At 43.5% G+C, this 25956-nt stretch overlaps 2 protein-coding genes across 2 annotated transcripts; both read right to left on the bottom strand.

Moving 5' to 3' along the window:
• Positions 1–8110: 8110 nt before the first annotated feature.
• On the bottom strand, positions 8111–9809 carry LOC135507339 (fatty acid binding protein 1-B.1-like). The gene is made up of 4 exons (XM_064926897.1): positions 9743–9809; positions 8870–9042; positions 8424–8516; positions 8111–8161 (listed from the first exon to the last, which is right to left on the bottom strand). The coding sequence occupies exons 1-4, from the start codon at positions 9807–9809 to the stop codon at positions 8111–8113; spliced, it is 384 nt and encodes a 127-aa protein (XP_064782969.1).
• Positions 9810–22757: 12948 nt separating this feature from the next.
• On the bottom strand, positions 22758–24459 carry LOC135507340 (fatty acid binding protein 1-B.1-like). Its single transcript, XM_064926898.1, has 4 exons — positions 24393–24459; positions 23520–23692; positions 23071–23163; positions 22758–22808 (listed from the first exon to the last, which is right to left on the bottom strand). The coding sequence occupies exons 1-4, from the start codon at positions 24457–24459 to the stop codon at positions 22758–22760; spliced, it is 384 nt and encodes a 127-aa protein (XP_064782970.1).
• Positions 24460–25956: the final 1497 nt, after the last annotated feature.

Below are 25956 nucleotides of genomic sequence, written 5' to 3' on the forward strand. Positions count from 1 at the left end.
TGAAAATTTGCTAGATAACACGTTACCTTCCTTTAAAGTACAAAGAAAACCAGCATAGGCTAGCATAATGACTGTTGTAACTTTGTCCTTTGTGAGCTAGCCAGCTAGTTAAGGTTAGCTCATGGTTTGTGTAGTCATACTTTTTCACATGGTGACATACTAGCTAGCATTAGCCCACCAGGGCAGGGATATAGCTAGACAAATATTGCATTGTTGGCTAGCTAGTTAGGCATTTTGGTTGGCTAGTTGGTTACATTAGCTAACGTTAGCTAGTTAACGTTGCACCGTATCTCACCTGACATAGTAGTGAAGTTTTGCATTCCACAGATTTAGTTCCTGAATGTTACCCGGGCAAGTAGAAATCATGGTCTGCTGGCCAGTGCCCAAAATCCTTATGTTCCATCCCTGCATGTCAGTCCCTTTCAGACAATCTGCCTATCACTGTTGGTCCTCCTTGGACACAGGTCTCTCTTCGGCGAGCCCAAACCCCCTGATACACTACATGACCAAAATGATGTGGAGAAAGCGCTCTACCCCGAGCTGGATTAGCGAAACAGACAAAAAGCTGGTCACAAAAGCAGACATCCTTGGTCCTATCCATATACGTGCGTAAAGCGCACACAGGCCATGCAACCTCTGTTGTTCACTGGAAGAAAACAGAAAAGACGAGAAAGGGAACAGCTCAAAAGCAAGGGACCGGTAAGAAATAAGCATGACCTTGGGAGAAAAGGCTGCATGAGAACGTATCATCACGTTGGAGTCAACAGGCGCAGACTCCAAACAGGAAAGGCATACAGATCCCAAACGCACTTGACTGACACTAAGGCCATGAGCAGGCTAGTCTTGTAAGAATGGATATTCATGTCCACGAACTCCAATGTTTCAAATGGAGGCTCTCACAGAGCGACCAGGACCAAAGCCAGGTCCCAGTTTGGTGCCATAGATTTACCTATGGTACCTCTTTCACTGCAATGCGGACGACACACAGCTGTACATTTCCATGAAACATGGTGAAGCCCCAAAATGTCCTACCCTGGAAGCCTGTGTTTCAGACATTAGGAAGTGGATGGCGGCAAATGTTTTTCTTTTGAACTCGGACAAAACAGGGATGCTTGTTCTAGGTCCCAAGAAGCAAAGAGATCTTCTGTTGGATCTGACAATTCATCTTGATGGTTGTACAGTCGTCTAAAATGAAACTGTGAAGGAAATTTGATCATATTACTCCAGTACTAGCCTCCATACACTGGCTTCCTGTCAAGGCAAGGGCTGATTTCAAGGTTTTACTGCTAACCTACAAAGCATTACATGGGCTTGCTCCTACCTATCTCTCTGATTTGGTCCTGCCGTACATTTCTACACGTAAGCTACGGTCACAAGATGCAGGCCTCCTAATTCTCCCTAGAATTTCTAAAGGAAAAAGCTGGAGGCAGGGCTTTCTCCTATAGAGCTCCATTTTTATGGAATGGTCTGCCTACCCATGTGAGAGACGCAAACTAGGTCTCAACCTTTAAGTCTTCACTGAAGACTCATCTCTTCAGTGGGTCATATGATTGAGTCTAGTCTGGCCCAGGAGTGTGAAGGTGAACGTAAAGGCTCTGGAGCAACGAACCGCCCTTGCTGTCTCTGCCTGGCCGGTTCCCCTCTTTCCACTGGTATTCTCTGCCTCTAACCCAATTACAGAGGATGAGTCACTGGCTTACTGGTGCTCTTTCATGCCGTCCCAAGGAGGGGTGCGTCACTTGAGTGGGTTGAGTCACTGATGTGATCTTCCTGTCTGGGTTGGCAGCCACCCCCCCTTGGGTTGTGTCGTGGCGGAGATCTTTGTGGGCTATACTCGGCCTTGTCTCAGGATGGTAAGTTGGTGGTTGAAGATATCCCTCTAGTGGCGTGGGGGCTGTGCTTTGGCAAAGTGGGTGGGGTTATATACTTCCTGTTTGGCCCTGTCCGGGGGAATCAACGGATGGGGCCACAGTGTCTCCTGACCCCTCCTTTCTGTCTCAGCCTCCAGTATTTATGCTGCAGTAGTTTGTGTCGGGGGGCTAGGGTCAGTTTGTTATATCTGGAGTACTTCTCCTGTCTTATCCGGTGTCCTGTGTGAATTTAAGTATATATATATTTTTTCTCTCTCTCTCTCTCTCTCTCTCTCTCTCTCTCTCTCTCTCTCTCTCTCACTCTCTCTCTCAGGACCTGAGCCCTAGGACCTTGCATCAGGACTACCTGGCATGATGACTCCTTGCTGTCCCCAGTCCACCTGGCCGTTCTGCTGCTCCAGTTTCAACTGTCCTGCTTGTGATTATTATTATTTGACCATGCTGGTCATTTATGAACATTAGAACATCTTGGCCATGTTCTGTTATAATCGCAACCCGGCACAGCCAGAAGAGGAATAGCCACCCCTCATAGCCTGGTTCCTCTCTAGGTTCCTTCCTGGGTTTTGGCCTTTCTAGGGAGTTTTTCCTAGCCACAATGCTTCTACACCTGTATTGCTTGCTGTTTTGGGTTTTAGGCTGGGTTACATTTGATTTGATTTTGACCTCGGCATTCCTCTGGACCCTCATCTCTGTTTTGACAAACACATCAACAATATTTCAAGGACAACTTTTTTCCATCTTTGTAACATTGCAAAAATCAGTAATATTTTGTCCAAAAATAATGTACAAAAATGAATCTGAGTTTTTGTTACTTCTAGATTAGAGCATATCAGTAGTCTACTCTCCAGCTACCCGGATAAAGCACTAAATAAACTTCAGTGAGTGCTAAACACGGCTTCTGGAATCTTGACTAGAGCACCAAAATTGTATCAAATTACTCCAGTGCTAGCCTCTCTATACTGGCATCATGTTAAGGATAGGGCTGATATCAAGATTTTACTGCTAACCTACAAAGCAATACATAGGCTTGCTCCTACCTAGTTCTCCGATTTGGTCCTGCCGTACACACCTACACGTACGCTATGGTCACAAGACGCAGGTCTCCTTATTGTCCCTCGAATTTCTAAGCAAACAGCTGGAGGCTCCAATAGAGCTCCATTTTTATGGAATGGTCTGCCTATCGATGTGAGACGTAGACTCAGCCGACCTTTAAGTCTTTACTTAAGACTCATCTCTTCAGTGGGTCATATGATTGAGTGTAGCCTGGCCCAGGGGTGCGAAGGTGAACGGCAAGGCACTGAAGCGCCAAACTGCCGTTTCAACTGTTCTGTTTAGCTCCAATATTTGACATACAGTGGGGAGAACAAGTATTTGATAACCTGCAAAATCAGCAGTGTTTCCTACTTACAAAGCATTTAGAGGTCTGTCATTTTTTCCATAGGTACACTTCAACTGTGAGAGACGGAATCTAAAACAAACATCCAGAAAATCACAGTATGATTTTTAAGTAATTAATTAGCATTTTATTGCATGACATAAGTATTTGATACATCAGAAAAGCGGAACTACATTTTTGGTAAAGAAACCTTTGTTTGGAATTACAGAGATCATACATTTCCTGTAGTTCTTGACCAGGTCTGCACACACTGCTGCAGGGATTTTGGCCCACTCCTCCATACAGACCTTCAGGTTTCGGGGCTGTCGCTGGGCAATACAGACTTTCAGCTCCCTCCAAAGATTTTCTATTGGGTTCAGGTCTGGAGACTGGCTAGGCCACTCCAGGACCTTGAGATGCTTCTTACGGAGCCACTCCTTAGTTGCCCTGGCTGTGTGTTTCGGGTTGTTGTCATGCTGGAAGACCCAGCCACGACCCATCTTCAATGCTCTTACTGAGGGAAGGAGGTTGTTGGTCAAGATCTTGCAATACATGGCCCCATCCATCCTCCCCTCAATACGGTGCAGTCGTCCTGTCCCCTTTGCCGAAAAGCATCCCCAAAGAAGGATGTTTTCACCTCCATGCTTCACGGTTGGGATGGTGATCTTGGGGTTGTACTTCATCTTTCTTTCTCCTCCAAACACAGCGAGTGGAGTTTAGACCAAAAAGCTCTATTTTTGTCTCATCAGACCACATGACCTTCTCCCATTCCTCCTCTGGATCATCCAGATGGTCATTGGCAAACTTCAGACGGGCCTGGACATGCGCTGGCTTGAGCAGGGGGACCTTGCGTGCGCTGAAGGATTTTAATCCATGACGACGTAGTGTGTTACTAATGGTTTTCTTTGAGACTGTTGTCCCAGCTCTCTTCAGGTCATTGACCAGGTCCTGCTGTGTAGCTCTGGGCTCATCCCTCACCTTCCTCATGATCATTGATGCCCCACGAGGTGAGATCTTGCATGAAGCCCCAGACCGAGGGTCATCTTGAACTTCTTCCATTTTCTAATAATTGCGCCAACAGTTGTTGTCTTCTCACCAAGCTGCTTGCCTATTGTCCTGTAGCCCATCCCAGCCTTGTGCAGGTCTACAATTTTATGCCTGATGTCCTTACACAGCTCTCTGATCTTGGCCATTGTGGAGAGGTTGGAGTCTGTTTGATTGAGTGTGTGGACAGGTGTCTTTTATACAGGTAACGAGTTCAAACAGGTGCAGTTAATACAGGCAATGAGTGGAGAACAGGAGAGCTTCTTAAAGAAAAACTAACAGGTCTGTGAGAAACGGGAATTCTTACTGGTTGGTAGGTGATCAAATACTTATGTCATGCAATAAAATGCAAATTAATTACTTAAAAATCATACAATATGATTTTCCGGATTTTTGTTTTATATGCCCGTCTCTCACAGTTGAAGTGAACCTATACAAATTACAGACCTCTACATGCTTTGTAGGTAGGAAAACCTGCAAAATCAGCAGTGTATCAAATACTTGCTCTCACCAATGTACATGAATTGTCAAAGAGTGAAATTCTGAGCTAATTCCCTTCCAGTGATGTTGTCTATATACTGAAGAAGGAGGTCAGTAAATGGGTGGGTGAAATGGGTGGGCTGTACAAGGAACTACAAATAGGTCACTTTGAACTACAAATCCTATCAACCAATCTCTCAAGTGAGCCCCATGGAACCCTAGCATCACTTGCAGCTCATTGGTCGACTTGATAGGAAGGCTGTGGTCAGCTAAGTCCAGGAGCCTTAGGAAAATGTCACCAGAGTTGCTTCCTTCTGATTGGCTGATTTGATTGTCGCCTTCCAAGATTGGTCCACATTGCAGCCCTCTGAGATATAAAATAAAGGATGGAGCAGGACACACAAGTCAACTCCCTCCCTGAATTGCACCTTCACTTTTCTAACCACATGTCCCTTACATACCACGTTTGCATTCCCAAAGACCCCAGCATAAAACTTAAAAAGCCCTGATGTGGAGAGTGAGTCTACTCTTTATTCATTATAGACTCGATAGCCAATTTTATTACAGACATAAATACTCCTGTTTAATCAGCTGTCAAAGTCCTAGGCTGGTGTGGTAACACATGGTCTGCGGTTGTGAGGCCGCTTGGACGTACTGCCAAATTCTCTAAAATGACGTTGGAGGTGGCTTATGGTAGACAAATGAGCATTTCATTCTCTGGCAACAGCTCTGGTGGAGAGTCCTGCAGTCAGCATGCCAATTGCACACTCCCTCAACTTGAGACATCTGTGGCATTGTGACAAAACTGCACATTTTAGTGGCCTTGTATTGTCCTGATATGCCACACCTGTCAGGTGGATGGATTATCTTATTACAATGAGAAATGCTCACGAACAAGGATGTATACAAATTTGTGCACTTTGAGAACATTTCTGGGACCTTTTATTTCAGCACATGAAAAGACTTGACATATTGCGTTTATATTTGTGCAGTATAAATTGCTCAATATTACTTTGACAGTAAACAATACCATCCTAACACCGCTCTGGGGATGGTAACAATGAATGCAGGGGTGCCCCACTGGCAGGTAGGGAAAATAGGTGGGACACTGCATGTGTAAGGCCTATGCCATCCTGCAGAGAACCCACACCAAGACCTTGAGGTAAAGACATGAAACTCACACAGGATGATCAAGATTAAAATGCATCTCTATGACATGATCCCGCCTAGATTATGAAGACAGTTGGAGTAAAGGATGTTTAAGTAGAATGAGTATCATTTTCTAGTATAAAAGATCAGTGAAGAATCCAGCTACGAACTGGTCCGTTTGTCACAACTTGGGAAGCTCAAGAGAGACGGTGTGGCCACATTACCATAACGCTGTTTATATAATAGCCGCAGATATGAGGTTTACATCTAATTGTTGTATAAGCTGAATGAGTGAGTATGATACTGTTTGTATTATGATTGTGGACTGTTTAATGAAGAAAAATACAATTCCCTTTTGATTTGAACAAAATCAGAGGACCGCCCGAGCCCAGTTAGGGTCAGACATCCTGGCACAGCCCTCGTCCGAATAAAACCCACACTCGGGTTTGCGATCAGCAGACCATGTTTTTCTCCATTAGGGGAGGACAAAGGTTGTAGACCAAGCTTATCTCAATTACGAGATGGCTAAAGGCTGTAGAATCTTTTAACCATACCACGTGGTTAAACTCTTAGACTATCGATACCGACAGAATGAGAATAAGTCTTTGATATTAATTACTAGTCTGCAGCTAGGAATTCGGTATCATTGAACGCGAATTCTATAACGAATGTCACTTTGAACTATCCCCTCTAACCAAGACAGAGAGAGAGAGGGGGGAACTATTCTACGAAAGAAACTTTTCACCAGCGATCAAGACACACTGAGCGTAAATATATATATTGATTGCAATTGTTCCCGAATGAGTGAGCGTTCATGTGTAAAGGATTAGCATTTGAATTGTTATAATTAACTCTGACTTCTTAGTCGACCCCCCATTTCCCCTTTGTCTAACAAGCCGCCATGCCGGTTCAGCCTACTAGGGCACATGCTATCATTTCACGGAACCACATTTACCAAGTTTGTTTATGCATTTCTGTGAATTACTAAATAGGACAATTGATGTGTGGATGACTCATAGTGAAGACTGGGTTTGTACAGATAAGCAACAATTTACGTTTGGAATTAGACTAACGCGAGGTAAAATAAATAAATCATTGTCATCAGAAGACTATTGATCAGATATGAAAATTGGGAAATTATAACTTTGTAATCTGAATACTTTCCTTGGTGCCCCAAATTCCTAGTTACAATTAAATGATTAAGTTTAAAATCAAGTAACTAATTAGAGAATCTTTCATAAAAACGAAGTCTTCAGTTAATGATAGTAAAGACACGACCATGATAGTTTGTTGGTAATGTGGACACCAAGGAACTTGAAACTCGTTCTGTCGATGTTAATGGGGACTTGTTTAGCACGCCTTTTCCTGTAGTCAACGATCAGCTCCTTTGTTGTGCTCACATTGAGGGAGAGGTTGTCCTGGCACCACACTGCCAGGTCTCATCATTGTCAGTGACCAGGCCTACCACTGGTGTTGTGGTGCACCTCAAACTTGGTGTTGGAGTCATGTTTTACCACGCAGCCGTGGGGGAACAGGGAGTACAGGAGGGGCCCCAGTGTTAAGGATCAGTGTGGCAGACTTGTTGCCTACCCTTACCACCTGGGGGCGGCCCGTCAGGAAGTGCAGGATCCAGTTGCAGAGGGAGGTGTTTAGTCCCAGGGTCCTTAGCTTTTCCAACCACACCGTAGCTGGGAAACCGGTCACCCTCAAATGGTGCACCTTTAGCCCCTTGTCAGCTACACTGGGGTGGAACTAGTGAAAGCAATGTCCAAAAACATTGCCTGAAACGTGATTTTCAAAAAACTGGAAATTGAGGAATCTGCTTTTAAACTGATTCACCCAATGTGGTAGGATTCTGACCCATATTGCAACAGACTAGATGGAACTACCAAAGCCTTCATTTCTACACTGCTGGGTTCACACTTTAAAATGTAGAAAATCCATTTGCCCGAGTGTAATGTTCACAGAACTACGCTATTCTATTGAATACCACATTCATCCAACTCAAACCTTGCCTCATTATCACAAACTTCAATTTTCCCTTGAAGTACTACTCACCAATTTGTAAGTCGCTCTGGATAAGAGCGTCTGCTAAATGACTTGTAATGTAAAATGTAAATGATATGAAATGCTGAGACCAGACCATTCAATGCCTTTCACATTTTATTAATCCAAAGAGTGCAGTAGATATTCACATTCGTTTGCTGGTCCTCTTGTATGACATGCCAGACAGAGTCATGGTCTGAAAAGAGAAAGCATCTGTAATCATTACACGCAGATGCTTGCTGAGGCGCACGAGCAGTGTGGGTGCAATGATTGAATAACACGTACATTTATTTTGTGACGCGAGCGGTGGGGTCAGCATGCAATTAGAACATTGGCGACAGCAAACTGTTGAATTGCGTTCACGGCACTGTCATAGACTAGCCAGTTTGTTAAGGGTATAAATTAACCCTGACATTGTGTCGCTTCGTGAAACCCCCAGCCATATGCCCCAGACTCACGTTGACGAGGGTGTTTGCGTCTGTAAGTTCTGTGACATATTCGATCCCATTCAGGATGGCCGTCAGCTTGTTACCTTCCCTCATCACCACAGACTGAAACAGGAGAGGTCAACGGTTAGATCTGAAAGCAGTGGTCACCAACTACAGTCAACTAGGACCAATTTAACAGGCCCAAGTTGGATGGCCATATATGGAGAAGAAAAAGTGACAGTGTGCATCAGGTGTGTGAGTTGGTTTTGAGACCTAACTGTGCGCCCAGTCCCTGGAGAGCAGAGGAGATTCTGCCAACGAAAGTCAGTCCTCCCGCAACATCACTGGGACCAGAACTAACCCCACATCAGCTGAACTTATAGTTTAGTTAGATACTTGCTGTATATGTAGGGAGATGGATAAACCCAGGCTACATGTATGAAACTCATGGTTGGGTTGTGACATGCACCACCCACATTGACTTTCTCCCCGGTCGGCGACTCGAGCTCCGTCTCCTGGCCAATGGTGAAGGAGTTGGTGAGGATCTTTGTCCCCGTGGTGACAGTCACCTTGAAGTGGTCTCCAGTCTCCTCAATCTCAGAGATGCTCTTGATGTCTTTGCCCTCCTGGATAAGCTCATCAGGGAGACCTACATGTTTGCGGCAGCGAGAGAGTCATAGACGGTGCTTTTTAGTACTACAAAAAGTTAATGAAGTGGGACATGAACACTGAATTATTACTACTGAAGTAAAGCGCTGATGCACTATAATATGGCAACACAATGATCTGAATGCATTCCCAGCTAGTGCATAACATTCTGAGGACCATACATTTTAGGGCTTGTTTATTTTGCATACCACATTCTGGTAATGGTGCAGGACAGTTGCTTGGCTTTGGACATTCTCATTAAAGGAATTTGCCAAATGTTATTTTCTTGGCATGTCATTATTTGATCAGAATATTTCCTGAAAGTTCAAACATTTTAATTTAAGGTAAAGTTCTAGGAACATTAGTCATTTTACATTGGGAATGTTCTCAAGTTGTTCAGCTGACTTTAAATATTCTCCTGTGGGAATGTCAGCACTTCAGCATAATGTTCTGTAGGTTCTCATAGTTACAGTCATGTTCTCAGAACACTAAAGAACTTGCCATACAAAAACAACAAACATTAATCAAGACACATTCTGTTCCCAGAATATCCAAGGAAACTAAATGCGCTACCTGGGTTTGCTACTCAGAAGTAACCATTGCATTCGCAGTCACCATTGAACATCATTACTGAAAGGACTACGACTTCTGAAATTAACACCAAGTCCAATCAAATGTACAAACCCAACAGCAAGACTTACCAACAGCCTTCATGAAAGACTCAAAGTTGTCATGTGACTCCATCTGGTATTTCCCTGAGAAAGACATGGTGATTATAAGACAGTGACAGTAGAGTCAGCCACAGCTCCCTGCTTGTCTTTATACCCCCATCTATCCAGCCCAGCCCTGCACTCATTAACTAACTAAAGGTGTCTTCAATTGAGAACCCCTCCCCCTCATATCTTCCCTGCTACTTGCCTGTAGGCACAGATCTAGGGTCAGCTTCCCAGCCAAGGGCAACTAATCTACATCGCAATGGTCAACTTTATTGTACTCCACTTCTCATCCTCTCTTCTTCTACTTTGGCGGCGTGAGTGATAATTGATCTGATTTGATAAACTAGGCCTCCTCGGCTCCTTAGAAAAATGATAAGCAGTCTCATCATTGTAATACAAGTGTATGGATCAATCAACACATTTCAAATTCAACTTGACTTTATCTCGCTATACACCTGTGTTGAAATTAAACTAGGCTACATTGCACTTTGAGTTGAGAGGTGTATTTTGTCTCCCTGCACTATAAAAAAGTTGAATCAATGTACAATTGTAAGGCAGCAGACTGCAATAGGATTGTGAGTTTGCAAAAATGTTTGGCATATAGCTGAACCAACATACATTCTCAAGTTGAATTTTAAAGTTCACTCAACTTTTCATTTGACGTTGAGTGAACATACAATTCAACTTGAAAAATTGGAATCCAGCCAGAGAACGTTACACACCCCCAACCTGCACTGACAATGACTGCCAGGAAATACTTCTATTTGACGTAGGTAGTCTCAATAATAACTGGAATAGCCATCTCAGTAACAGATGCAAAAAGTCCAACTAATAACAGATTGGATTACTTTAGAAAAATGTATGTTACTTATGTTGGTGTAGCTTAAGATAATCAACCAATCAATGTACATGCAAAAACACAGGTCTTAAAAAAAAGAATTCAACGTACAATTGTAAGGCAACCATCTGCAATAGGGTTGTGAGTTTGCTCCACATCTGGGAATATAGCTGAACCAACATACAGTGTTGACTTCCAAAAACAAACATGAAATTGTAATTAGACTCAACAAGTTTTTATACATTCAGCTCACTGTGAGCAAAGTTTGTTGAGTGAACAAACGTTCAACCATTAGCTACATTTATTTTCCTTCTGAAGTCCAACAAACTCAGAGAATAACACTGATTAATCAGTTGGTTAAGTGAAGACACTTGCCAGTCGGTCAGCGCATGCTCGGAGTACACGTCCTGGTAATCGTTCTAGCCCTGCGGCCTTGTGAATGTTGACCTGTTTAAAGCTCTTACTCACTTCTGCTACGGAGAGCGTGATCACACACTCGTCCGGAACAGCTGATGCTCTCATGCATGTTTCAGTGTTACTTGCCTCGAAGCGAGCATAGAAGTAATTTAGCTCGTCTGGATGGCTCGTGCCAGCTCTCGGCTGTGCTTCCCTTTGTTGTCTGTAATAGTTTGCAAGCCCTGCCACATCTGACGAGCGTCAGAGCCGGTGTAGTACGATTCGATCCGAGTCCTGTATTGACGTTTTGCCTGTTTGATGGTTCGTCGGAGGGCATAGCGAGATTTCTTGTAAGCTTCCGGGTTAGAGTCCCGCTCCTTGAAAGCGGCAGCCATACCCTTTAGCTCAGTGCGGATGTTGCCTGTAATCCATTGCTTCTGGTTGGGGTATGTACGTACAGTCACTGTGGGAACGACGTCGTTGATGCACTTATTGATGAGGCCAGTGACTGATGTGGTGTACTCCTCAATGCCATGGGAAGAATCCCAGAATATATTCCAGGCTGTGTTAGCAAAACAGTCCTGTAGCTTAGCATTTGCTTTATCTGACCTCTTTTTTATTGACCGAGTCACTGGTGCTTCCTACTTTAGTTTTCACTTGTAAGCAGGAATCAGGAGGATAGAATTATGGTCAGATTTGCCAAATGGAGGGCGAGGGAGAGCTTTGTACTTGTCTCTGTGTGTGAAGTATAGCTGGTATAGAGTTTTTTCCCCCTCTGGTTGCACATTTAACATGCTTGCGGGAATGTGGTAAAACTGACTTAAGTTTTCTTGCTTTAAAGTCCCCGGCCACTAGGAGTGCCGCCTCTGGATGAGCGTTTTCCTGTTTGCTTATGGCCATATACAGCTCATTGAGTGCTGTCTTAGTGCTAGCATTGGTTTGTGGTTTTAAATAGACAGCTACAAAGAATATAGACAAAAACTCTTTTGGTAAATAGTGTGGTCTACAGCTTATCATGAGATACTCTACCTCAGGCGAGCAAACACTTGAGACTTCCTTAGATTTCGTGCACCAGCTGTTGTTTACAAATAAACATAGACCGCCACCCCTTGTCTTACCAGAGGCGTCATTCAACCACGACTCAGTGAAACATAAGATATTACCGTTTTTAATGTCCCATTTGTAGGATATACTGTATGTGCTCGTTGCTCGTCTATTTTATTATCCAATGATTGTACTTTGGCTAATAGGACCGATGGTAAAGGCAGATTACCCACATTACAAGGCAACCAGACCAACATACCTATCTCTTTCTCCTGCGAATGACTGGGGTGAGGGCCTTGTCGGGTGTCTGGAGTAAATCCTTTGCGTCCAATCCTTTGGATTGATTGACTCCATCCTAGCTGGAGGGGTGCTCTCATCTTATCTATCACATAGACATGGCCCTAACTCGTCTAGCTCCACAATGAGATAGAGGGCAGGCCAGGCAGCAGGCAGGCCAGGCAGCAGGCTTTTAGCCAGCCTGCCAGCTTAGTGGAGTCTGCCACTAGCACTGTCAGTGTAGTCAGCTCAGCTATCCCCATTGACATCGTGTCTGTGCCTCGATCTATGTTGGGCAAAACTAAACATGGCGGTGTTCGCCTCAGCAATCTCACTGGAGTAAAGACTTCCTCCATTCTGGTCATTATTGAAAGAGATTGTGATATCTCACATCGCGAAATAGGGCTACTGAATGTTAGATCCCTCACTTGCAAGTCAGTCATAGTCAATGAACTAAACACTGATCATAATGTTGATGTGACTGGCCTGACTGAAACATGGTTCAAGCCTAATGGATTTACTGTGTTAAATGAGGCCTCTCCTTCTGGTTACACTAGTGACCATATCCCCCGCATATCCCACATAGGTGGAGGTGTTTCTAATATTTACGACAGCATATTTTTATTGACAACAAAAAACGACTACATTTTCGTCTTTTGAGCTTTTAGTCATGAAATCTATGCAGCCTACTCAATCACTTTTTAGTGGGTTTTGTCCAACATGTCTCCGGGCCTACTCATTGCCACAGTCATACCCTGGTTCTAGTTTTGTCCCGTGGAATAAATATTGTGGATCTAAATGTTGTTCCTCATAATCCTGGACTATCGAACCACCATCATATTACGTTTGCAATTGCAACAAATAATCTGCTCAGACCCCAACCGAGGATCATCAAAAGCCATGCTATAAATTCTCGGACAACCCAATAATTCCTAAATGCCCTTCCAGACTCCCTCCACCTACCCAAGGATGTCGGAGTACAAAAATCGGTTAACCACCTAACTGAGGATCTAAATTTAACCTAGCGTAATACCCTAGATGCAGTCGCACCTCAAAAAATCAAAAGAAAATTTCTCACAAAAAATTAGCTCCCTGGTATACAGAAAATATCAGAGCCCTAAAGCAAGCTTCCAGAAAATTGGAACGGAAGTGGCTCTCCACCAAACTGGAAGTCTTGGAAAAGACAGTACTGTGCAATATCAAAGAGCCCTCACTGCTGCTCGATCATCCTATTTTTCCAACCTAATGCAGGAGAATAAGAACAATCCTAAATGTATTTTTGATACTGTCACAAAGGTAACTAAAAAGCAGCATAACACAAGAGAGGATGAATTCCTGAACTTCTACGACGAAAAGATCATGATCATTAGGAAGCAAATTACGGACTCCTCTTTGAATCTGCGTATTTCTCCAAAGCTCAGTTGTCCTGAGTCTGCACAGAACTGCCAGGACTTAGGATCAATGGAGACACTCAAGTTTTCTAATCCTGTATCGCTTGACACATGAAAATAGTCATGTCCTCTAAACCTTCAAGCTGCGTACTGGCCCCTATTCCAACTCAGTAGTTTAAAGAGCTACTTCCTGTGCTTGCCCCTCCTATGTAGAGCATAATGGATGGCTCTCTACCCTCCGGATATGTACCAAACTCTCTAAAAGTGGCAGCAATAAAGCCTCTCTTGGAAAAGCAAAACATTGACCTGGCCGATATCGAATATCCTATTCCTCTAAAAAAAAAAATAATAACAATAATATTGCCCAGCATCTCTCTGCCTTCTTGAAGACAAATCATGTACATGAAACGCTTCAGTCTGGTTTAAGACCCCAAAATAGCACTGAGACTGCACTCATGGTGGTAAATTACCTTTTTAATGGCGTCAGACCAAAGCTCTGCATCTGTCCTCGTGCTCCCAGACCTTAGTGCTGATTTTGACACCACCGATCACCACAATTTTTGGAGAGATAGGAAACCCTAATTGGTCGACACGGACAAGTTCTTGCCCGGTTTCGATCTTATCTGTCGGAAAGATATCAGTTCATCTCTGTGGAAGGTTGGTCCTCTGACATATCAATTGTATGTTTTGGTGTGCCTCAAGGTTCTGTTTTAGGACCACTATTGTTTTCACTATATATTCTACCTCTTTCACTGCTATGCGGACGACACAGAGCTGTACATTTCGATGAAACATAGTGAAGCCCCAAAATGTCCTACCCTGGAAACCTGTGTTTCAGACATTAGGAAGTGGATGGCGGCAAATGTTTTACTTTTGAACTCGGACAAAACAGAGATGCTTGTTCTAGGTCCCAAGAAGCAAAGAGATCTTCTGTTGGATCTGACAATTCATCTTGATGGATGTACAGTCGTCTGAAATGAAACTGTGAAGGAAATTTGATCATATTACTCCAGTGCTAGCCTCCCTACACTGGCTTCCTGTCAAGGCAAGGGCTGATTTCAAGGTTTTACTGCTAACCTACAAAGCATTACATGGGCTTGCTCCTACCTATCTCTCTGATTTGGTCCTGCCGTACATACCTACACGTAAGCTACAAGACGCAGGCCTCCTAATTGTCCCTAGAATTTCTAAGCAAACAGCTGGAGGCAGGGCTTTCTCCTATAGAGCTCCTTTTTTCTGGAATGGTCTGCCTACCCATGTGAGAGACGCAAACTAGGTCTCAACCTTTAACCTCTTGATACTCCCCATCCCGTCGTGAATAAAGCCTCAGGCTCATTAGTATAACGCAACGTTAACGATTTCTGAAAATCGCAAATAAAATGAAAATAATGCGCCTGCTCTCAAGCTTAGCCTTTTCTTAACAACACTGTCATCTCAGAATTTCAAAATATGCTTTTGAACCATAGCAAATCACTAATTTGTGTAAGAGTATGCTAAGCTAGCTTAGCATTTTGAGTAGCATTTAGCACACAACATTTTCACAAAAACCAGATAACCAAATAAATAAAATAATTTACCTTTGAAGAGCTTCGGATGTTTTCAATGAGGAGACTCTCAGTTACATAGCAAATGTTCAGTTTTTCCTGAAAGAATCTTTGTGTAGGAGAAATCGCTCCGTTTTGTACATCACATTTGGCTACCGAAACGAACCGAAAATTCAGTCACCAAAACGTCAAACTTTTTCCGAATTAACTCCATAATATCGACCGAAACATGGCAAACGTTGTTTAGAATCAATCCTCAAGGTGTTTTTTCACATATCTCTTCATTGATATGCAGTTCGTGGAAGCCTGCTTTCCCCTCAGAATCGCATGGAAAAATACCAGCAGCTGAAAAAGACGCACCAATTTCGACGGAGGACACCGGGCGGACACCTGGAAAATGTAGTCTCTTATGGTCAATCTTCCAATGATATGTCTACAAATACGTTACAATGCTGCAGACACCTTGGGGAAACGACAGAAAGGGCAGGCTCATTCCTCTCGCATTCACAGCCATATAAGGAGACAACGGAAAACGGAGCCTCAAAAATCCTGCTGGTTTCCAGGTTGCCGTTTCATCTTGGTTTTGCCTGTAGCTCACGTTCTAGGGCACCCACAGACAATATCTTTGCAGTTCTGGAAAATTCAGTGTTTTCTTTCCAAAGCTATCAATTATATGCATAGTCGAGCATCTTTTTGTGGCAAAATATCTTGTTTAAAACGGGAACGTTTTTTATCCAAAAATGAAATTGCGCCCCCAGAGTTTCAAGAGGTTAAGTCTTCCCTGAAGACTCATTTCTTCAGTGGGTCCTATGATTGAGTGTAGCCCAGGAGTGTGAAGGTGAACGGAAAGGCTTTGGAGCAACGAACCGCCCTTGCTGTCTCTGCCTGGCCGGTTCCCCTCTTTCCACTGGGATTCTCTGCCTCTAACCCTATTACAGGGCTGAGTCACTGGCTTACTGGTGCTCTTTTATGCCGTCCATAGGAGGGGTGCGTCACTTGAGTGGGTTGAGTCACTGATGTGATCTTCCTGTCTGGGTTGTGCAGCCACCCCCCTTGGGTTGTGTCGTGGCGGAGATCTTTGTGGGCTATACTCGGCCTTGTCTCAGGATGGTAAGTTGGTGGTTGAAGATATCGCTATAGTGGCGTGGGGGCTGTACTTTGGCAAATTGGGTGGGGTTATATCCTTCCTGTTTGGCCCTGTCCGGGGGAATCAACGGATGGGGCCACAGTGTCTCCTGACCCCTCCCACCTGTCTCAGCCTCCAGTATTTATGCTGCAGTAGTTTATGTGTCGGGGGGCTAGGGTCAGTTTGTTATATCTGGAGTACTTCTCCTGTCTTATCCGGTGTCCTGTGTGAATTTAAGTATGCTGTCTCTAATTCTCTCTTTCTTTCTCTCTCTCTCTGAGGACCTGAGCCCTAGGACCTTGCCTCAGGACTACCTGGCACAATGACTCCTTGCTGTCCCCAGTCCACCTGGCCGTTCTGCTGCTCCAGTTTCAACTGTTCTGCCTGTGATTATTATTATTTGACCATGCAGGTCATTTATGAACATTAGAACATCTTGGCCATGTTCTGTTATAATCTCCACCCGGCACAGCCAGAAGAGGAATAGCCACCCCTCATAGCCTGGTTCCTCTCTAGGTTTCTTCCGAGGTTTTGGCCTTTCTAGGGAGTTTTTCCTAGCCACCATGCTTCTACACCTGTATTGCTTGCTGTTTGCGGTTTTAGGCTGGGTTTCCGTACAGCACTTTGAGATATCAGCTGATGCACGAAGGGCTACATGAATACATTTGATTTGATTCCTCGGCATTAATCTGGACCCTCCTCTCTCTTTTGACAAACACATCAAGAATATTTCAAGGACAACTTTTTTCCATCTTTGTAACATTGCAAAAGTCAGTAATCTTTTTTCCAAAAATAATGTAAAAAAATTAATCTGAGTTTTTGTTACTTCTAGATTAGACTACTGAAATAATTTACTCTCTAGCTTCCCGGATAAAGCACTAAATAAACCTCAGTGCTAAACACGGCTTCTGGAATCTTGATTAGAACACCAAAATTGTATCAAATTACTCCAGTGCAAGAATCTCTATACTGGCATCATGTTAAGGCTGGGGCTGATATCAAGATTTTACTGCTAACCTACAAAGCAATACATAGGCTTGCTCCTACCTATTTCTCCGATTTGGTCCTGCCGTACACACCTACACGTACGCTATGGTCACAAGACGCAGGTCTCCTTATTGTCCCTCGAATTTCTAAGCAAACAGCTGGAGGCTCCAATATAGCTCCATATTTATGGAATGGTCTGCCTATCGATGTGAGACGTAGACTCAGCCTCGACCTTTAAGTCTTTACTTTAGACTCGTCTCTTCAGTAGGTCCTACGATTGAGTGTAGTCTGGCCCAGGGGTGCGAAGGTGAACGGCAAAGCACTGAAGCGCCAAACCGCCGTTTCAACTGTTCTGCCTGCGGCTATGGAACCCTGACCTGATCACCGGACATACCACCTTGTCCCGGACCTGCTGTTTCGATTCTCTCATTTGATTTGAGTGCTCAGGGTCCCATCTTGCTGAGAATTTAGCTCCAATATTTGACATACAGTGGGGAGAACAAGTATTTGATATACTGCTGATTTTGCAGATTTTCCTACTTACAAAGCATTTAGAGGTCTGTCATTTTTTCCATAGGTACACTTCAACTGTGAGAGACGGAATCTAAAACAAACATCCAGAAAATCACAGTATGATTTTTAAGTAATTAATTAGCATTTTATTGCATGACATAAGTATTTGATACATCAGAAAAGCGGAACTACATTTTTGGTAAAGAAACCTTTGTTTGGAATTACAGAGATCATACATTTCCTGTAGTTCTTGACCAGGTCTGCACACACTGCTGCAGGGATTTTGACCCACTCCTCCATACAGACCTTCAGGTTTCGGGGCTGTCGCTGGGCAATACAGACTTTCAGCTCCCTCCAAAGATTTTCTATTGGGTTCAGGTCTGGAGACTGGCTAGGCCACTCCAGGACCTTGAGATGCTTCTTACGGAGCCACTCCTTAGTTGCCCTGGCTGTGTGTTTCGGGTTGTTGTCATGCTGGAAGACCCAGCCACGACCCATCTTCAATGCTCTTACTGAGGGAAGGAGGTTGTTGGTCAAGATCTTGCAATACATGGCCCCATCCATCCTCCCCTCAATACGGTGCAGTCGTCCTGTCCCCTTTGCCGAAAAGCATCCCCAAAGAATGATGTTTTCACCTCCATGCTTCACGGTTGGGATGGTGATCTTGGGGTTGTACTTCATCTTTCTTTCTCCTCCAAACACAGCGAGTGGAGTTTAGACCAAAAAGCTCTATTTTTGTCTCATCAGACCACATGACCTTCTCCCATTCCTCCTCTGGATCATCCAGATGGTCATTGGCAAACTTCAGACGGGCCTGGACATGCGCTGGCTTGAGCAGGGGGACCTTGCGTGCGCTGAAGGATTTTAATCCATGACGACGTAGTGTGTTACTAATGGTTTTCTTTGAGACTGTTGTCCCAGCTCTCTTCAGGTCATTGACCAGGTCCTGCTGTGTAGCTCTGGGCTCATCCCTCACCTTCCTCATGATCATTGATGCCCCACGAGGTGAGATCTTGCATGAAGCCCCAGACCGAGGGTCATCTTGAACTTCTTCCATTTTCTAATAATTGCGCCAACAGTTGTTGTCTTCTCACCAAGCTGCTTGCCTATTGTCCTGTAGCCCATCCCAGCCTTGTGCAGGTCTACAATTTTATGCCTGATGTCCTTACACAGCTCTCTGATCTTGGCCATTGTGGAGAGGTTGGAGTCTGTTTGATTGAGTGTGTGGACAGGTGTCTTTTATACAGGTAACGAGTTCAAACAGGTGCAGTTAATACAGGCAATGAGTGGAGAACAGGAGAGCTTCTTAAAGAAAAACTAACAGGTCTGTGAGAAACGGGAATTCTTACTGGTTGGTAGGTGATCAAATACTTATGTCATGCAATAAAATGCAAATTAATTACTTAAAAATCATACAATGTGATTTTCCGGATTTTTGTTTTATATGCCCGTCTCTCACAGTTGAAGTGAACCTATACAAATTACAGACCTCTACATGCTTTGTAGGTAGGAAAACCTGCAAAATCAGCAGTGTATCAAATACTTGTTCTCACCAATGTACATGAATTGTCAAAGAGTGAAATTCTGAGCTAATTCCCTTCCAGTGATGTTGCCTATATACTGAAGAAGGAGGTCAGTAAATGGGTGGGTGAAATGGGTGGGCTGTACAAGGAACTACAAATAGGTCACTTTGAACTACAAATCCTATCAACCAATCTCTCAAGTGAGCCCCATGGAACCCTAGCATCACTTGCAGCTCATTGGTCGACTTGATAGGAAGGCTGTGGTCAGCTAAGTCCAGGAGCCTTAGGAAAATGTCACCAGAGTTGCTTCCTTCTGATTGGCTGATTTGATTGTCGCCTTCCAAGATTGGTCCACATTGCAGCCCTCTGAGATATAAAATAAAGGATGGAGCAGGACACACAAGTCAACTCCCTCCCTGAATTGCACCTTCACTTTTCTAACCACATGTCCCTTACATACCACGTTTGCATTCCCAAAGACCCCAGCATAAAACTTAAAAAGCCCTGATGTGGAGAGTGAGTCTACTCTTTATTCATTATAGACTCGATAGCCAATTTTATTACAGACATAAATACTCCTGTTTAATCAGCTGTCAAAGTCCTAGGCTGGTGTGGTAACACATGGTCTGCGGTTGTGAGGCCGCTTGGACGTACTGCCAAATTCTCTAAAATGACGTTGGAGGTGGCTTATGGTAGACAAATGAGCATTTCATTCTCTGGCAACAGCTCTGGTGGAGAGTCCTGCAGTCAGCATGCCAATTGCACACTCCCTCAACTTGAGACATCTGTGGCATTGTGACAAAACTGCACATTTTAGTGGCCTTGTATTGTCCTGATATGCCACACCTGTCAGGTGGATGGATTATCTTATTACAATGAGAAATGCTCACGAACAAGGATGTATACAAATTTGTGCACTTTGAGAACATTTCTGGGACCTTTTATTTCAGCACATGAAAAGACTTGACATATTGCGTTTATATTTGTGCAGTATAAATTGCTCAATATTACTTTGACAGTAAACAATACCATCCTAACACCGCTCTGGGGATGGTAACAATGAATGCAGGGGTGCCCCACTGGCAGGTAGGGAAAATAGGTGGGACACTGCATGTGTAAGGCCTATGCCATCCTGCAGAGAACCCACACCAAGACCTTGAGGTAAAGACATGAAACTCACACAGGATGATCAAGATTAAAATGCATCTCTATGACATGATCCCGCCTAGATTATGAAGACAGTTGGAGTAAAGGATGTTTAAGTAGAATGAGTATCATTTTCTAGTATAAAAGATCAGTGAAGAATCCAGCTACGAACTGGTCCGTTTGTCACAACTTGGGAAGCTCAAGAGAGACGGTGTGGCCACATTACCATAACGCTGTTTATATAATAGCCGCAGATATGAGGTTTACATCTAATTGTTGTATAAGCTGAATGAGTGAGTATGATACTGTTTGTATTATGATTGTGGACTGTTTAATGAAGAAAAATACAATTCCCTTTTGATTTGAACAAAATCAGAGGACCGCCCGAGCCCAGTTAGGGTCAGACATCCTGGCACAGCCCTCGTCCGAATAAAACCCACACTCGGGTTTGCGATCAGCAGACCATGTTTTTCTCCATTAGGGGAGGACAAAGGTTGTAGACCAAGCTTATCTCAATTACGAGATGGCTAAAGGCTGTAGAATCTTTTAACCATACCACGTGGTTAAACTCTTAGACTATCGATACCGACAGAATGAGAATAAGTCTTTGATATTAATTACTAGTCTGCAGCTAGGAATTCGGTATCATTGAACGCGAATTCTATAACGAATGTCACTTTGAACTATCCCCTCTAACCAAGACAGAGAGAGAGAGGGGGGAACTATTCTACGAAAGAAACTTTTCACCAGCGATCAAGACACACTGAGCGTAAATATATATATTGATTGCAATTGTTCCCGAATGAGTGAGCGTTCATGTGTAAAGGATTAGCATTTGAATTGTTATAATTAACTCTGACTTCTTAGTCGACCCCCCCATTTCCCCTTTGTCTAACAAGCCGCCATGCCGGTTCAGCCTACTAGGGCACATGCTATCATTTCACGGAACCACATTTACCAAGTTTGTTTATGCATTTCTGTGAATTACTAAATAGGACAATTGATGTGTGGATGACTCATAGTGAAGACTGGGTTCGTACAGATAAGCAACAATTTACGTTTGGAATTAGACTAACGCGAGGTAAAATAAATAAATCATTGTCATCAGAAGACTATTGATCAGATATGAAAATTGGGAAATTATAACTTTGTAATCTGAATACTTTCCTTGGTGCCCCAAATTCCTAGTTACAATTAAATGATTAAGTTTAAAATCAAGTAACTAATTAGAGAATCTTTCATAAAAACGAAGTCTTCAGTTAATGATAGTAAAGACACGACCATGATAGTTTGTTGGTAATGTGGACACCAAGGAACTTGAAACTCGTTCTGTCGATGTTAATGGGGACTTGTTTAGCACGCCTTTTCCTGTAGTCAACGATCAGCTCCTTTGTTGTGCTCACATTGAGGGAGAGGTTGTCCTGGCACCACACTGCCAGGTCTCATCATTGTCAGTGACCAGGCCTACCACTGGTGTTGTGGTGCACCTCAAACTTGGTGTTGGAGTCATGTTTTACCACGCAGCCGTGGGGGAACAGGGAGTACAGGAGGGGCCCCAGTGTTAAGGATCAGTGTGGCAGACTTGTTGCCTACCCTTACCACCTGGGGGCGGCCCGTCAGGAAGTGCAGGATCCAGTTGCAGAGGGAGGTGTTTAGTCCCAGGGTCCTTAGCTTTTCCAACCACACCGTAGCTGGGAAACCGGTCACCCTCAAATGGTGCACCTTTAGCCCCTTGTCAGCTACACTGGGGTGGAACTAGTGAAAGCAATGTCCAAAAACATTGCCTGAAACGTGATTTTCAAAAAACTGGAAATTGAGGAATCTGCTTTTAAACTGATTCACCCAATGTGGTAGGATTCTGACCCATATTGCAACAGACTAGATGGAACTACCAAAGCCTTCATTTCTACACTGCTGGGTTCACATTTGCTATAAAGCAGTCACTTTAAAATGTAGAAAATCCATTTGCCCGAGTGTAATGTTCACAGAACTACGCTATTCTATTGAATACCACATTCATCCAACTCAAACCTTGCCTCATTATCACAAACTTCAATTTTCCCTTGAAGTACTACTCACCAATTTGTAAGTCGCTCTGGATAAGAGCGTCTGCTAAATGACTTAAATGTAATGTAAAATGTAAATGATATGAAATGCTGAGACCAGACCATTCAATGCCTTTCACATTTTATTAATCCAAAGAGTGCAGTAGATATTCACATTCGTTTGCTGGTCCTCTTGTATGACATGCCAGACAGAGTCATGGTCTGAAAAGAGAAAGCATCTGTAATCATTACACGCAGATGCTTGCTGAGGCGCACGAGCAGTGTGGGTGCAATGATTGAATAACACGTACATTTATTTTGTGACGCGAGCGGTGGGGTCAGCATGCAATTAGAACATTGGCGACAGCAAACTGTTGAATTGCGTTCACGGCACTGTCATAGACTAGCCAGTTTGTTAAGGGTATAAATTAACCCTGACATTGTGTCGCTTCGTGAAACCCCCAGCCATATGCCCCAGACTCACGTTGACGAGGGTGTTTGCGTCTGTAAGTTCTGTGACATATTCGATCCCATTCAGGATGGCCGTCAGCTTGTTACCTTCCCTCATCACCACAGACTGAAACAGGAGAGGTCAACGGTTAGATCTGAAAGCAGTGGTCACCAACTACAGTCAACTAGGACCAATTTAACAGGCCCAAGTTGGATGGCCATATATGGAGAAGAAAAAAAAGTGACAGTGTGCATCAGGTGTGTGAGTTGGTTTTGAGACCTAACTGTGCGCCCAGTCCCTGGAGAGCAGAGGAGATTCTGCCAACGAAAGTCAGTCCTCCCGCAACATCACTGGGACCAGAACTAACCCCACATCAGCTGAACTTATAGTTTAGTTAGATACTTGCTGTATATGTAGGGAGATGGATAAACCCAGGCTACATGTATGAAACTCATGGTTGGGTTGTGACATGCACCACCCACATTGACTTTCTCCCCGGTCGGCGACTCGAGCTCCGTCTCCTGGCCAATGGTGAAGGAGTTGGTGAGGATCTTTGTCCCCGTGGTGACAGTCACCTTGAAGTGGTCTCCAGTCTCCTCAATCTCAGAGATGCTCTTGATGTCTTTGCCCTCCTGGATAAGCTCATCAGGGAGACCTACATGTTTGCGGCAGCGAGAGAGTCATAGACGGTGCCTTTTAGTACTACAAAAAGTTAATGAAGTGGGACATGAACACTGAATTATTACTACTGAAGTAAAGCGCTGATGCACTATAATATGGCAACACAATGATCTGAATGCATTCCCAGCTAGTGCATAACATTCTGAGGACCATACATTTTAGGGCTTGTTTATTTTGCATACCACATTCTGGTAATGGTGCAGGACAGTTGCTTGGCTTTGGACATTCTCATTAAAGGAATTTGCCAAATGTTATTTTCTTGGCATGTCATTATTTGATCAGAATATTTCCTGAAAGTTCAAACATTTTAATTTAAGGTAAAGTTCTAGGAACATTAGTCATTTTACATTGGGAATGTTCTCAAGTTGTTCAGCTGACTTTAAATATTCTCCTGTGGGAATGTCAGCACTTCAGCATAATGTTCTGTAGGTTCTCATAGTTACAGTCATGTTCTCAGAACACTAAAGAACTTGCCATACAAAAACAACAAACATTAATCAAGACACATTCTGTTCCCAGAATATCCAAGGAAACTAAATGCGCTACCTGGGTTTGCTACTCAGAAGTAACCATTGCATTCGCAGTCACCATTGAACATCATTACTGAAAGGACTACGACTTCTGAAATTAACACCAAGTCCAATCAAATGTACAAACCCAACAGCAAGACTTACCAACAGCCTCCATGAAAGACTCAAAGTTGTCATGTGACTCCATCTGGTATTTCCCTGAGAAAGACATGGTGACTATAAGACAGTGACAGTAGAGTCAGCCACAGCTCCCTGCTTGTCTTTATACCCCCATCTATCCAGCCCAGCCCTGCACTCATTAACTAACTAAAGGTGTCTTCAATTGAGAACCCCTCCCCCTCATATCTTCCCTGCTACTTGCCTGTAGGCACAGATCTAGGGTCAGCTTCCCAGCCAAGGGCAACTAATCTACATCGCAATGGTCAACTTTATTGTACTCCACTTCTCATCCTCTCTTCTTCTACTTTGGCGGCGTGAGTGATAATTGATCTGATTTGATAAACTAGGCCTCCTCGGCTCCTTAGAAAAATGATAAGCAGTCTCATCATTGTAATACAAGTGTATGGATCAATCAACACATTTCAAATTCAACTTGACTTTATCTCGCTATACACCTGTGTTGAAATTAAACTAGGCTACATTGCACTTTGAGTTGAGAGGTGTATTTTGTCTCCCTGCACTATAAAAAAGTTTTACATTTTCATTGTAAGGCAGCAGACTGCAATAGGATTGTGAGTTTGCAAAAATGTTTGGCATATAGCTGAACCAACATACATTCTCAAGTTGAATTTTAAAGTTCACTCAACTTTTCATTTGACGTTGAGTGAACATACAATTCAACTTGAAAAATTGGAATCCAGCCAGAGAACGTTACTCACCCCCAACCTGCACTGACAATGACTGCCAGGAAATACTTCTATTTGATGTAGGTAGTCTCAATAATAACTGGAATAGCCATCTCAGTAACAGATGCAAAAAGTCCAACTAATAACAGATTGGATTACTTTAGAAAAATGTATGTTACTTATGTTGGTGTAGCTTAACCTGTTGATGCTCTGGGGGCGCTATTTCATTTTTGGATGAAAAACGTTCTCGTTTTAAACAAGATATTTTGTCACAAAAAGATGCTCGACTATGCATATAATTGCTACCGTTCGAAAGAAAACACTCTGACGTGTCCAGAAATACAAAGATCTTCTCTGTGCGTGCCCTATAATGTGAGCTTCAGGCAAAACCAAGATGAGATGGCATCCAGGAAATGACAAGGATTTTTGAGGCTCTGTTTTCCATGGTCTCCTTATATGGCTGTGAACGCGAGAGGAGTAAGTCTGCCCTTTCTGTCGTTTCCCCAAGGTGTCTGCAGCATTGTGACGTATTTGTAGGCAGATCATTGGAAGATTGACCATAACAGACCACATTTACCACGTGTCCGCCCGGTGTCCTGCGCCGAAATTGGTGCGCAAAAGCAAGCTTCCACGAACTGCATGTCAATGAAGAGATATGTGAAAAAACACCTTGAGGACTGATTCCAAACAACGTTTGCCATGTTTCGGTCGATATTATGTAGTTAATCCGGAAAAAGTTTTACGTTGTAGGTGACTGCATTTTCGGTTCGTTTCGGTAGCCAGATGCAATGTAGAAAACGGAACGATTTCTCCTACACACAGACGCTTTCAGGAAACACTGCGCATTTGGTATGTGACTGAGA

This window comes from Oncorhynchus masou, chromosome 21 (assembly GCF_036934945.1).
Source record: "Oncorhynchus masou masou isolate Uvic2021 chromosome 21, UVic_Omas_1.1, whole genome shotgun sequence".
Lineage (NCBI taxonomy): Eukaryota > Metazoa > Chordata > Actinopteri > Salmoniformes > Salmonidae > Oncorhynchus > Oncorhynchus masou.